The 15,786-nt window shown below is 37.0% G+C and overlaps 1 protein-coding gene across 1 annotated transcript in view; it reads right to left on the bottom strand.

The window, feature by feature from the left end:
- The window catches only part of UTRN (utrophin), a 645,934-nt gene that overhangs the window by 292,908 nt on the left and 337,240 nt on the right, over positions 1–15,786 (bottom strand). The window contains exon 51 of the mRNA XM_006161924.3: positions 4,000–4,189. Within this exon, the coding sequence (XP_006161986.1) occupies positions 4,000–4,189 (190 nt within the window). The remainder of the gene's footprint in view (positions 1–3,999; positions 4,190–15,786) is intronic.

Genomic DNA, 15,786 nt, shown 5'->3' with positions numbered 1-15,786 from the left:
AAATACTCCACGGTCCTGCATCTGGTTGTCACAAGGTATGAAGTAAGTATAAACTAAATGTGTCAACCCAGCAGGTCCACATACATGCCTTGTGCTGGAGCCCAGGTACGCCACAGTCCTTAGTCCATCTCTGTAACACACACACAGACTGCCCACCACTGTCGCTACCACTCCACCAGAGAATTTACTTTATGATTTCATGTGCTTTTGCACACTTAATTTCTTCAACAATCAGCCTTCCAATTCCAAAAACGTTTCCATGATAGATATCTGTTCACTTATAGAAAAGGAAAATCATTAACACACAGGTCCATGGAAAATTACAGTTCTTTTGCCTGAGTAATACTCAGCCAAAGGTACTAAGTCTTTAGCAAGCATCTCCCTATAAGGTGCCAAAAATAAGATAATGGAATATGTTTTTAAGAAAATGTTGCAAAATTGGGACCAGCAGTTAGCGTAATGGCTATGTCGCTGGACTACCACGTAGTCGACTGAGGTTCGCATCCCAGACGCAGTGGCTTAAAACTAACACCAGGTACGTGTGCATGTGTGCCCAAGATTCCGAGAGGAGAATGGAGGAGAAGGGACTGCGGTGTGGCCATCCCCCCTGGGGGGTGATTTGTCGCTTTCTGTCTCTCTGTCTCTCTCTGTCTGTCTGGCAAGCACACACGCCCTATAGCAAAAACCTCTCCAAAAATAATAAATAAACAAAAATTTAAAAAGAAAATGTAACAAAATGGTTAAAATTAATAAAGGAACAAGAGTTGGATATATCATGCAAATTACCATAACATGAACCATCCTAAACATAAACAAATTCACATGTTCACCTTTAGATAAGCACAGAAATTTTTAGTAGGCTCTTAGCAAATACCAATTTAATACTTTAGATGAACCAAAAGACCCTTTGAGCCACCTTAAATTATTTATTTTTGAGCAACTACTCTCCATGTTACAGGGTATTTCAGTATTTTGGTCAGCAACCATTCTTGATATTACGTGTCATGTGACAAGGAATCCTGAACTGACTTGTCCCTGAAAGATTTTAAACATTTTCATGTATTTCTCCCACAGGTCAACTGTTCATTAAATACTAAGAAGAGTTTTGCTATAGTAAGACTATATCCTGGGATTAAACGTTTCACTGAGCTCTCTAACAGGCCTGGGTTTCTCTGGTGCCCATTATCAAGGTTCACTGCAAGTCTATCATGCTCAGTTCCTGGGTATCTGCTAAATTTAACACCATTGTTGAAATTAGTATCTGTGAGCATTAATAGGTCAGGCTTATAGTTGTTTAATTTATAAGCAACTATTTATATATTTATATTTACATATTTATATTTTTATTCACACACACACACCTATATATGTGTGTGTATATATATAGGTGTGTGTGTGTGTGTGTGTGTGTGTGTGTGTGTGTGTGTGTGTATGTATCCTAGGATTTACTCACATGGAGTCCTTTATAACCTTCTAAATTCCAGATGATCACTAAATATTTGTCATCAGAAAAGTCATGATGTATTTTTCTATGTAAAATGGTTAAAATTAATAAAGGAACAAGAGTTGGATATATCATGCAAATTACCATAACATGAACCATCCTAAACATAAACAAATTCACATGTTCACCTTTAGATAAGCACAGAAATTTTTAGTAGGCTCTTAGCAAATACCAATTTAATACTTTAGATGAACCAAAAGACCCTTTGAGCCACCTTAAATTATTTATTTTTGAGCAACTACTCTCCATGTTACAGGGTATTTCAGTATTTTGGTCAGCAACCATTCTTGATATTACGTGTCATGTGACAAGGAATCCTGAACTGACTTGTCCCTGAAAGATTTTAAACATTTTCATGTATTTCTCCCACAGGTCAACTGTTCATTAAATACTAAGAAGAGTTTTGCTATAGTAAGACTATATCCTGGGATTAAACGTTTCACTGAGCTCTCTAACAGGCCTGGGTTTCTCTGGTGCCCATTATCAAGGTTCACTGCAAGTCTATCATGCTCAGTTCCTGGGTATCTGCTAAATTTAACACCATTGTTGAAATTAGTATCTGTGAGCATTAATAGGTCAGGCTTATAGTTGTTTAATTTATAAGCAACTATTTATATATTTATATTTACATATTTATATTTTTATTCACACACACACACCTATATATGTGTGTGTATATATATAGGTGTGTGTGTGTGTGTGTGTGTGTGTGTGTATGTATCCTAGGATTTACTCACATGGAGTCCTTTATAACCTTCTAAATTCCAGATGATCACTAAATATTTGTCATCAGAAAAGTCATGATGTATTTTTCTATGTTTTTCTACACAAAAATGCATCATGACTTCTCTGTCAACCCAGTATTTTATCAATTAACTTCTATGGTAAGTTCGTGAGACTTCGGAGTGTGAGACAAAAGAACAAATTTATCTTTGATACTGGTCATGCTCAATACAAAGTCATAAGCCTATTGTGCCGTGAGTAAGAAGAAGTAATGTAAGTAAACAAAGATTTTTCATTAAATTTCTATTAAGAACTCAACAATAAAGCACCATAAGAGGGTTTATGCATGGAAACAAGTTACAAATAAGTCTACTCAAAAAAATGTCCTTTGTAAAAAATTTTGTACTTTTTTTTAATGATAGATGTGCATGCATATAAGAGCTGGGCACCCTCAACAGGGTCACCCCACAACCCCCTTTCCCCAGCCCTCCGGCTCCTCTGGATCCTGGGCACTCATGTATCTGGTGTTCTCTCAGGCTGACCCAGGGATCTGAACCCACAGGCAGCCACACGGTTTCCAGCCTTGCAGGGCATTTGCATTCCCACTGTGCCACAGCGGCTGAGCAAAAATTTTTATAACTTTAATAAAAATAATTTTAAACTTAAGAGAAAATTTGTAAGAATCAGAGTACTTTAAAGAAGGCCGCTATATAACCCTCTATCCAGACCCACATATTTTTTGACATTTTACAAAATGGTCTATTTGATGTTTCAAGAGAAAAGAGTTTCTAAGGACAGATTTTGAAAAGGTCATCAATACTGAAGTTCAAAACGATGAAGTCAGGGTGCAAGGGTAGCCGTCAGTAAGTACTTAGGATTTGCACACAGAACAGTGCACAGGCAATCATATGGAAGAATAAAATCTCTGTCCTTGAAGAGCCATGTGATCAACTGGGACAGGTGGAGACATGCATCAAATGATAATAGACTATGTGTTCATAAGCAGATCAGATATAATAATTGTCCAACTGATGTGAGAATGACATGGCATAAAGAAGTAACCAAGTGTAAAATGGTGGCAGACACAGACTTCCTCAATGAAACAGGTTCTGAGCTAAGTTCGAAGTGAGAAGACCCATGTCATTGGTGATAATAGGTCGATCTTGGCAGAGAGCATGGGAGGTTGAAGGCCACTGACACAGTAGTACTGAGAGACAGAAAACAAATTCTGACATTCTTCATAAGATTGCTCTTAATTTCTTCTGCACACTTTGTGCAGAAGAAAAATTAGAACATCTGACTGCATAAACACACACAGTTATCAAGCTAAAGACATAAAAGTAATACCTTCAAGCCTAATATTCTTGGTTGTAAACTAAGCTACAGAGCTTTTGCAGCTTTTATATTAGGTATTTATAATAAATGGGAAAAAAACAACTTCATATTAAGGAAAAATGCCCTTATAATTTAGGATTCAATAAAGCTAACCGTAATAAGCCTTAAAATGACAGAAAACAGAATAGCTTATGAGCCTCTAACTCTAAATAAACAATTATTACTTCCATAAAACAAGGGGTTTTTTATTCTCCAATATTAAGTAAAAGTATTTTATAGATCTTATTTCCAGAAACCAATTATTCACGGGGGAGCATGGCTTTCATAACAGAATAAGGTAACAACCTCACCTTTTAGCAGCAATAAATTTGCATGAAGATGGATCAAAAGAGCATGGCACAAATACAAATCCTGGGTGTAGTTTTTCATGCACTTACCTGCATCTGCTGCTTGAGTTCCCTGGCCAGGATACTGTCCTGAAGAGCATTCTCTCGCTGGGAGGCATCCGCAAGCACATTCACGGTGGTTTCTGCTTCTTGGACCCACTTTAGGAAGTTCTCCAGGTCTCTGCGAGAGGCCTGCACCATCCTCAGCTCAGCCTCCAAGGCGCTCTGTCTGTCAGCAATACTGAAAGCAACAACGTGACAGGCACAGCTCCATTACTTACAGTGTGACATTCCACATCATGCACACCTTAAGCAAAAAATTAACAGACAGCCTGGACAGAACTTTCATTTAAGTCACCAAATGTAACTGGGAGGTGTGTTTCTATGTGTTCCTTAAATAATCCTCAATACAGGAGTCATGAGAATATGAGAAGAGAAAGACGTATAAATGCTAACAAAATCACATCCATATCATGAAATAATTCTGACTGCATTTAACATCTCATAATTATATGTTGTCAGTCTCTCATCTGTCAGTACCTTAGTATATTTCCTGATACTCAAAAGGTAGTATCAATAATAGTCATATATTCAGTGACTCAATGAATTCTAAGGAAAAGTAAAATCTGAAGAAACATTTAAGATAAAATAAAAATAACTTAAAGGGTCTACTTTATGATTTTTAAGTAATTCAGATCAATACAAGTTGACACTCTAATCTAATGTAGTGTTATTTGGAGGATATTGTACACTTAAGCTTTTGTAAACCCTACAATAAATATACATCAAAATTAAAATATAAGGCCGGGTGCGTGTGTGTGCGTGCTCAAGATCCCGAGAGGAGAATGGAGGAGAAGGGATTGTGGCGTGGCCATCACCCCTGGGGGGTGATTTCTCGCTTTCTGTCTGTCTTTGTCTGTCTGGCGGGTGCATGCGCCCTAAAGCAAAAAAACAAAACCAAAAACAAACAAACAAACAAACAAAAAACCTCTCCAAAAAAAAAAAAATTAAAATATAAGGGGCCGGACACTGATACAGTGGTAAAGTACAATACTCTGCAAGGCAGATCCATAGGAGGAGGTTGACAGTTTACATCTAGAGACCTTTATGGGTATACCGGGTGTACACATGCCCATAATACAGGGCTGCCTGAGGCTGGAGATGAGTCACGGCATTGACAGTCTGTCAAGGATGAGCTCTCTCTCTCTCTCTCTCTCTCTCTCTCTCTCTCTCTCATTCATGGAGAAATAAACAAACTGTAAAAAAATTAAACATAAAACTATCCTATGCCTAAAGTTATCTTAGTTAAAAGATAGTTCAACATTTGAAACTATATACCTCAGAGATCTAATAAAACAAACAATTCAAATTTTAAAAGTTTGGACAAACAATTTCATTCCTGAATATTAAAACCCAAAACAACTGAAAATAAATGTTCACATAAGAACTCATATACAAATATTTACAACAGCAATATTTATAATTGGCAAATAGTGGAATCAACCTAAATGCAGAAGAACTGATAAAGTATAGCATATGCATACATAGAATAGTATTCAGCCATGAAAAGGAAAGTGGTTCTGATACAATACTACAATATAGATGAACCTTGAAAACATGTAGAGTTAAAGAAGTCAGATACAAAAGGACACATATCGTGGAATTCCATTTATGTAAAATACCCCAAAGAAGAGAATTGACAGAATGAGAAAGGAGAGGGACCAGTAGATGGCATAATGGTTACATCATTAGACTCTCACATAGTCAACCATAGTTTGAATCCTGGATTGAATGGCTTAAAACATGCCAGGTGCATGTGTGTGTGTGTGTATGTGCCTAAAATCCCAAGAGAATGGAAGAGAAGGGATTGCCCTGTGGCCATCCCCCTGGGGGATATCTCAAAAAAAATTTAAAAAGAATGAGAAAGTAGATTAATTTAGCCTAGGACTAAAGAGGGTGGGGAACAATGGAGTCTGGTTTACTAATAGGTATGGAGTTTCCTTTTGGAGTAATAAATTTTCTGACATTTAGAGTGGTGATGGTTACACAATATAGTGAACATGCTAAAAACCACTGAGTTGTACATTTTAAATGGGTGAATTACATGGTATATGAATTATATTACAGTAACAAGTTAGCACATCTAACATGATCTCATACATATTTTGGCTGCACCTCCAGCCATTAATCATTTCTCTCTCTCTTTTTTTTTTCTTTTAAGCTTTTTGCTATAAGGTATGTATGCTCACCAGAGATAGACAGAGAGAGGGAAAGGATAAATCACGCCTTGGAGGGATGGCCATGTTTCTAGACTTTCTCCTCTATTCTCCTCCCAGTATTCTGGACATGTATACACACACACACACACACACACACACACACACACACACATACACAGTGTGATTTTCAAGCCACCAGGTCCAGGACTTGAATCACAATCAGCCATATGGAAGTCCAGTGCCTTAACCACTCCACCACCTGCTGGTCCCACATCAGCCCTATTTTTGCTTTCTTGCATTTTTAGAATTTATTATGAACAAGTGTCTTTTATTATATAGCAATAAATATATATTTTTAAATGGATAAAAGAGTTATATAGCTATATCGCCATAGAAGACATATGAATGGCAAATAAGAAATGTAAGGTCAAACCATAAAGGTATTAAAAAAGTGGCTATACCAAGTGCTGGTGGGAATGTGGAGAAGTGCATGGAAGGCTAAGCGTATAACAATGGTACAGTCATTTTGAAGAGCAGTAGTTTGATAGAAAGCCAACTATGCACTTCTGAACCAAAACAGCAACCCCACCCCCAGGTATTTACTCATAAGAAATGAAAATGATATGTTCATAGGAAACCTGTATGTAAATGTTTATAGCCACTTTATTTGTAATGGCCACAACTGGTGGGGGGAGGGGGTGGGGGGAGTAACAACTGGTAAACAGATAAAGTATGGCTCATGCATACAATGGAATACTTCTCCACAGTAAAAATAAACCAACTGCTGCTACATGCAGCAACACGGATGGAATGTCAAGTGTATTCTGGTAAGTGAAAGAAGGTAGATACAAAAGACCACATGCTACAGTCTCAAACAGTCTTGATTTACATAAATACCTCCCAAAGTATGTGCCTACAGAATAAACTCAGATGGCCTTGCCTAGAACTTAATGTCTTCCATAAATGATCATCAATTCACTTTTCCAACTTTATCCCCTCATTTTCTTAATACTCTGTTCAGGTCAAAGTGGCATGTTCCTTTTTCTCTAGAATATTTTTTTTTTTAGTATTGTGTCCATAGAAAAATATTATGCCTTCCAAAATGTTTGCCAGCCACTTCCACTTGTCAAAATCCTACCAATCATTTAAGGGATAAAGACCATGTTTTCTAGAACATTCCATCTCAATTAGATTTCCGTGCTCTTTGTTCATAAGAGCTAACATTCTTCTTTACCAAAAGAAAAGCACACGCATCCAGGAAAAGTGTTTGAATTATGACCTTGTTTCACTCTAGAATTTTACTTTAACTCTATCATATAGCTTTCTTGTCTGTCTACTTATTCTATAAATTCTCTTTGGGCAGAAATGTTTTTTATAACTCTCTTTGCCCAGAGAATTTATTACAGTATTAATAAGTATTTATAAAATAATGACTATCTATAATAATGCCTTTTGAATTGGCTCCCACACTCAATTTTCTTTTTTTCTTTTTTTTTCTTTTTTTTTGAGAGTCTTTTGCTATAGGGCATGTGTGCTTGCCAGAAAGACAGAGAGAGACAGAGAGACAGAAAGTGAGAAATCACCCCCCAGGGGAGATGGCCACACCGCAATCCCGTCTCTTCCCGTAATCTTGGACACACATGCGCACATAGCTGGCATGAGTTTAAGTCACCAGGTCCGGGACTTGAACCACAGTTGACTATGGGAATCCAGCAATGTAGCCATTACACCATCTGCTGGTCCCATCACACACAACGTTCAAGAACCTCCTGGAAGATGTCCTCTACAAAAATAAAAAAAATAAATAAAAATAAAAAAAGTAAAGAGAAGATCTGAAAAGCAAAAAACAAAGGAGAGCCAACACAAGGGCAAAGAAAAAGAGCCCTCATGCAAATCACAGAAAAGAGGGTGTGGATTCACCCTAGCTCAGAAGAGGGCTGCTGTCATCATTGCAATCACTCTATATTCTTGTTTTAACTTGGCAAAACTTAAAAAGAACACAGTCAATAACACAAGAAAATAACCCAAAAGAGAAAATCAAAACAAACAAAAAAGCACATGGGATTTAAGAAATCAGGATACCAAACAAGGATAAAAGCTAACACCCAGGATAAGAGCTGTGCAGCAGGCCTAGAAAGCATGTCTCCTGAAGAATGTCTCCAAGAAAAAATATTAGAAGTGATAGACTGCTTAATGTGATTGACTTTGTGGAAAATTATACTGTCAGGCCATCGGAAAATGTGGGAGGAATGAATAAAAGGTGCAAATGAAACTAGGCATATAAAAACAAGACAATTATTAATTTCAGATAGACAGAGAGGAAACAAAATTTAGTAAGCTTCAATGCTTGGCTTTAATAATGTTTGTACAAGAATAATAATATTAACACTGAATATTTATCTAAAAATTCAATACAGAACAAGGGAAGAGACTATTGGCATAAGAAAACTATTTCCTATATACATATTGGGCCTTTGGAAAAGTCATGACATATTTTTCTATGTTTTTCTATGCAAAAATGCATCATGGCTTTTCCCATGACCCAATAGTTAACAAATGTATGCCAGTAGACAATGACTAATACTCAAAAATTGAAAAATAATGGCATACGCATTTTATTTAGAATAGGAAACTGTGCAATTAACATAAGGAGAAGCTATGAAGAAGATTGTGATGAGTACAGAGAGAACAGCTATATTTTGTTATAAACTTTTTAATGTTTTTTAAAAACATTTTTGGTAATTACACGCATATGTTTCTTTAATTTTTGAAATTTAGATGCTAACTAGCAAAATTGGACTGGTTGTGGTTAGTGTTATTTCATACTCCTTGAACCCTACTCATATTTTAAAATTTCAAAACAGTAACAGAAAAAAAAATCAAGAAAAATAAAATGGGTCCAGTCACAGTGGCTTCGGGTAGGGCACCACGATACTGGAGCCTTATGGGAGGCCTCAGGTTTGGATCCTGGGTTGACCTGAACACCTCAGACACACACATGGGTTGGCTGAGAGGCTGGCAGAAGGGTCATGGCATGGCAAGACTCTGTGAAGGGTACCTGACTCTCTTTCTGTAATTTTTTCTCTCTTTTCTCTCATACAAAAATAAACCAACTTTTAAAAATAACAAAATAAAGACTTCCAAAAGGTACTAAAGAGCCAAGAGTTAAAGGAGTGTACAAATGCACCACCATTAATAGACTACTCTTATTTTTTTAAGAAATTATTATTTAGGGGCTGGCAGGTGGCATGGTAGTTAAAGGTATTGGATTCCCATTGGGCCAATTTTAGTTCACATCCCGGACCTGGCAGCTTGCTTTCTCACTATCTCTTGCTCTCTCTCTTTCTCTCTGTCCCTCTCTGGTCAAATTAAATAATAAATAAAGTTCAATAAAAATAGTTACTATTATAATTATTATTATTTAATTTGCTATGGGGCATGTGCACCCACCAGAGAGAGAAAGAAAGAGAAGAAGAGGGAAAGTGAGAAAGCAAGGCACCAGATCTGGGACTTGAACTGCAGTTGGCCATGTGGGAGTCTAGTGCCTTAACCACTACACCACCTGCTGGCCTCCAGGTTATTCTTATTTTTATCTATTTATTTTTTAGAGTTTTTTTACTATAGGGAGCGTGTGCTCACCACAGAGACACAGAGAGAGAGACAAAGAGAGAGAAATCACGCCCCCCCCCCAAAAAAAAGGAATGGCCACATCTCAATTCCTTCTCCACCATTCTCTTCTTGGGGTTTTCGGCACACATGCAAATGTGCCCATTGTGAGTTTTAAGACACCAGATCTGGGACTTGAACCACAGTCGACTACATGGAAAATCAGCAATGTAACCATTACACCATCTGTTTGTCTTTTTTTCTTTTTTTTTGGAGAGGTTTTCACTATAGGGCGCGTGCGTTCGCCAGACAGACAGAGACATAGAGACAGAAAGTGAGAAATCACCCCCCAGAGGGGATGGTCATTCCGCAATCCCTTCTCCTCCATTCTCCTCTCAGGATCTTGGGCATGCACGCACACGTGCCCGGTGTGAATTTTAAACCACCAGGTCCGGGACGTGAACCGCGGTCAACTACGTGGGAGTCCAGCAGCATAGCCATTACACTAACTGCTGGTTCCCTGTTAGTCTGTTTTTTAAAAAAATTTTCAGTTATTCTTATTTTAAGAACAGTCAATATATAAGAATTTGGTAGTTATTAAATTTGGTTAAGTGAAACACTTCCATTTTCCTATACTCTGGTTGCTCTTCAGATCATATAAATCTTTCGCCTTTTACACTTTCAGTTTCCATAATCAGGATCCTTTCTAATTTAAGAATATCCCTGTGTATGTAGCAGGTTATGTGCAAAGCTAATATACAAATAAAACACTACAAATTAACTCTACTACAGCCTGACAATGCCCCAACTGGAAAAAAGAATACAGATGGCTAAGAACACTAAGGGTAGAGGCAGAGAATTCCCTAGTGCCTTAACCACACCAGCACCTGCTGGTCCCCAGGTTATTATTATTATTATTTTTATTTATTAATTTGTTTTAGAGACTTTTACTATAGGGAGCGTATGCTCACCACAGAGACAGAGAAAGAGAGAGAGAAAGCAAGAAATCATCCACTCCCCCAAGAGGGATGGCCACGTCTCAATTCCTTCTCCATTCTCCTCTTGGGATTTTGGGCACACATGTACATGTGCTCAGGGTGAATTTATTATTTATAAATAATAAATAGATATTTATTAGGTCAGGATTTGGGGCACACATGCACACGCACCTGGTGTGAGTTTATTATTTATAAATAATAAATACACATTTATTAGGTATTGGAAAAGTCTCAACATTTTTCTCTATGCAAACATGTGACGTGACTTTTCCAACAACCCAATATATCCTTGACAAGTATGAAGTAGCAGGCCAGCAGGGGAGGTAGAAAATCTGAAGTCATGCCTTAAAGGAAAAGTGGGCTAAGAGGATTGTGAGCACTTAGCCTCAGGCAGCATTCCACTGGATAGAGTAATACCAGCAGCACACTCTGGTGACCACTGAGACATTCTGCAAACAGAAAATGGACATCAGTGGTAAAAGAGACTCTGCTTTTAGAATATTCACTTTGTAGGAAACTGACAAAACAAAAAAAGTTTTATTTGTTAAAGTAAGCTAGGTCTACTTTTGTTAGTTACATAAGCAAAAGAATATAGGAGTGTTGGATCAAGGCAGACCAGGCTCCGCCACTCAATAGCCATGGAAGCTTGAGGAAGCAGTCTTATCTCCTCAAGCATCACTTCCTTCATCCCTACACTCTGCTTGGCATACAAGGTTCTCCAGGACTACCTCTCCAAGAACCATTTCATTCCAAGCCTCATGCATAATTTTCCTAGAAAAATAAAAACACTTACTAATTCTCCAAGAGATCACGGCCTCTATCACATCCAGAACTTTGCCTTTTACTTCTTTTACTTCTTTTATCTAAAATATCTTTCCTTTTCCCTCCCACTGCCCCTAACCTCCACTGATCTTCCTCTTCCTCTTCTAGTTAACTTCTACTTATGCTCCAAAACTTGGTATACTTTTCAGACTTAAGGTACCTTTCCCCAAGCATCCCTGATCCCTCCAACCATAGTTATTGGTGTTCCACTGCTGCTGCAGTAAATTATTTCAAACTTAGGGGCTTAAAGCAATACCAATTTCTTATTTTACAGTTCTGTAGATTAGTATGCAACACAGGTCTTCACTAGATTAATCAAATGGTAGGCAGGGTTGCATTCCGTAGGCTATAGAGACGAATCCTTTGCCTTGCCTTTTCAACTTCTAGAGGCCATCCCATTCCTTGGCTTGTTGGCCCCCTCCTCTACCTCCAAAGACAGCAGCAGCAAATGGAGTCCTCAGATGACATCTTTGTGACCCATCCTCTGCTTCCTCCCCTACTGGTAAAGGTTCATGGGATGAGATAAACTCTCTATCTTTGAAGGTCATTCTTCTGCCTTCCTCATTTGGTCTCTAGTCATGACTGAAAGTAACTCCTTTCTTCTCTGTATGAAGCATCTGAATTATCAATGCACCAGGTACCCTCAGGGTAGCAACTCAATAGACATTTATCAAATAAACTATTAAACAATTAGAATAACATACCTTTATAGCAATATTTTAAAAGAGAATATGAGGTATGCACATATAAATGTATCAAATTACAGTAAAACCCAATAAACTGTATTTTCTCTAACCTTATATTTGGCAAAATACAGGAACATTAATTTTGCTTCAAGTATACAAATGCATAATTTAAAATAAATAATAAATAATAAAATTTAAATGCACACATATCAGGCTTCAAGTTTATTTTTCTGTTTATCAGAGGGCGAGAGAGACAGGTAGAGAGGGCGAAAGTGAGAAAATGCCTTAGGAGAACATGACGCTGCAATCAAATGGTAGGCAGGGTTGCATTCCGTAGGCTATAGAGACGAATCCTTTGCCTTGCCTTTTCAACTTCTAGAGGCCATCCCATTCCTTGGCTTGTTGGCCCCCTCCTCTACCTCCAAAGACAGCAGCAGCAAATGGAGTCCTCAGATGACATCTTTGTGACCCATCCTCTGCTTCCTCCCCTACTGGTAAAGGTTCATGGGATGAGATAAACTCTCTATCTTTGAAGGTCATTCTTCTGCCTTCCTCATTTGGTCTCTAGTCATGACTGAAAGTAACTCCTTTCTTCTCTGTATGAAGCATCTGAATTATCAATGCACCAGGTACCCTCAGGGTAGCAACTCAATAGACATTTATCAAATAAACTATTAAACAATTAGAATAACATACCTTTATAGCAATATTTTAAAAGAGAATATGAGGTATGCACATATAAATGTATCAAATTACAGTAAAACCCAATAAACTGTATTTTCTCTAACCTTATATTTGGCAAAATACAGGAACATTAATTTTGCTTCAAGTATACAAATGCATAATTTAAAATAAATAATAAATAATAAAATTTAAATGCACACATATCAGGCTTCAAGTTTATTTTTCTGTTTATCAGAGGGCGAGAGAGACAGGTAGAGAGGGCGAAAGTGAGAAAATGCCTTAGGAGAACATGACGCTGCAATCCCTTCTCTCCATCTCTCCCTCCTTTGGGATTCTGGACACATATGCACATGCTCCTGGCATGTTTTTCAAGCTGTTGGATCCGGGACTCAACCACACAGTTGGCTATGTGGAATCCAGTTGCCTTAACTACCATGTGACTGGCTGGCCCCTGGCATCAAAATTGTATTATGAAATTAATAAACTATTAAAATAATTGACATATTAAAAACTAAACTCTATTTCCAGAAGCCTAATTTATCTTCATATTATAATAAATATACATCAAATTCATAACCATAATGGATATATTAATGTGTATCCTTACATGTGAAATTAATACAATTTATATGAAATTTCTAATATAGGGTCATTGGAAGTCATGATGCAGTTTTGCATAGAAAAACACAAATGACTTTCCAATCCAAAGGATTATAGCTCAGATATATTAGTTTCCACCACACCCACTCCCCCACCCAGTTATTTTTACTTCACTTTTTTGTTAGGTTCAAGGTTAGAATACAGTATACTGGATATTGCATGAATATTTTATCCATTTTCAAGAGATTTCACATGATTTATTATGATACTATAAGGCAAAAAACATCACTAAAATCAGAGGCTCAGGAATATGCATGCACACTTTATTACACAGCCTAATAAATTACCTTTAATGCCATTTGCACAATGCTCTCAGAAAAATATTACCTAGGTCTACCCTCTCTGCCATTTACTACCTATGTAGTTTGAGTAAATCATTTCAAATCCCCAATTTACTTTTTTCATCTTTCAAATAAGGAGCTTGGTTGAGATCAGTAAAAGACCCATTTCAAAATCTCCAGGGATCCTTTTAAAGCTAAATAATCCATCACAGAGAGTATAAAAACCTGCCAGAAGAGTTCCTGCATTCTCATTCCCATCCCCAGCTCCACATTTGGCTTCATTAAAAATCGCTGCATGTGAATGAGATGTTGTGGAGGGGAATAGATGAGTAGGGCACAGACAGCAAAAAGGTTGGGAAGCGTTAATGCAGAAGATTTCCAAGACCACAACCAACCCTGAACTTACATTAGCTACAAGTCTCAGTGTAGATTTTATATTTGGCATTCTCATTGCTACAGCTGAGAAAAATCAGGCACAACTTGAAGTCCTGACTAATATAATGAAGGAATATAAAGAAGGACCACGATTAACAGCAAAGGAAATGATTTTAAGTTTAGAGATGTGTGACTAGAAGGAAAAAGCACAGAAGATTTTTTAAAAATATTTTTTAACACATAAACCACAAAGAAAAAGGATGGACTGAAAACCTATAAAACATAACATTTAAAGTTAAGAAAGATAATTAGCACAAAAGGTTTTTGTTTTGTTTTGGTTTTGTTTTTGTTTTTGGGGGGTTTGTTTTTGTTTTTGTTTCTGTTTTCTTCAAACAGAAAAAGTAAAAGACTATAGGGACCAGCAGTTAGCATAATGGCTATGTTGCTGGACTCCCATGTAGCCAGACCTTGGTTCGCGTCCCAGACCGGGTGGCTTAAAACTCACGCCGGGTGCATGTGCGTGTGTGCCCAAGATCCTGAGAGGAGAATGAAAGAGAAGGGACTGCAGCATGGCCATCCTCTCTGGGGGATGATTTCTCGCTTTCTATCTCTCTGTCTGTCTGGCGAGCGCACGCGCCCTATAGCAAAAACCTCTAAAAAGAAAAAAAAAAAGAAAGAAAGAAAGTTAAAGACTGTAGAATTCTTTACTGTAAAAAATGGTGCAAACTCACAATATAAATAGCTTCCCATAAAAGATTTAAAGACATCCACGGGAAACAGATTTATAATAGTATAATAGTTAATATTAAAGGGAACAAGGGTCTGTTGCTGGGTTGCTTTTTTTTTTTTTCATGCAAACTCTTAACTTTGAAAGAGATGTCTATAATAAAAGCAGCTAAGATATGCTATAAAATAACCCATAGTCATTTTGTAACAAACAAAATATAGCCACCTACACAACTCACTTTTTAAAATATCATTTTAAGATGTTCAATAATGCTTGATATTTTAAGTTACAATATATTTAAATCTTGTAGTTTATAAACTATATAAGTATATTATTTCATCAACTATGATGCAATGTTTTTAATTGGCCAAAAGAACGTTTGATCAAAAATAGACATCTTTATTTTTTTAAGATGTTAATGGAAAAAGCACTTAGGAAACCCATAAATATGTGCTAAATTTTGGTGTACTTAAAAGGTGACCTTTACAGTGATAGGAAATTTAAATATATTTATCTCTTTTGGAGCAGAAAATGGTAGCATCAGTAGTTTGAGTGGCAAGTAGAAAACTTATAATGAAACAACTCTTTAGTCTTGTCAGTGGGTACCTTCATAAGGTAATTTAGTTCTTTTGTGAATAAAATAATACTTATCTGGAAAATATATTAAAGCATTCTGTGGGAAAAATGCAAGTGAAGTGAAGAATCAGTCACTGCAGATATTCCCAAACATCCCATGGTCTTTCAGTGACCAATTCTTGTTACATAGAGGGTGAGACACCA

This window comes from Tupaia chinensis, unplaced genomic scaffold (genome assembly GCF_000334495.1).
Source record: "Tupaia chinensis unplaced genomic scaffold, TupChi_1.0 Scaffold139457_1, whole genome shotgun sequence".
In the NCBI taxonomy this organism is placed as follows: Eukaryota; Metazoa; Chordata; class Mammalia; order Scandentia; family Tupaiidae; genus Tupaia; species Tupaia belangeri.
Note: the sequence above shows the minus strand (reverse complement) of the source record. Positions and strands in the feature narration are given on the sequence as shown.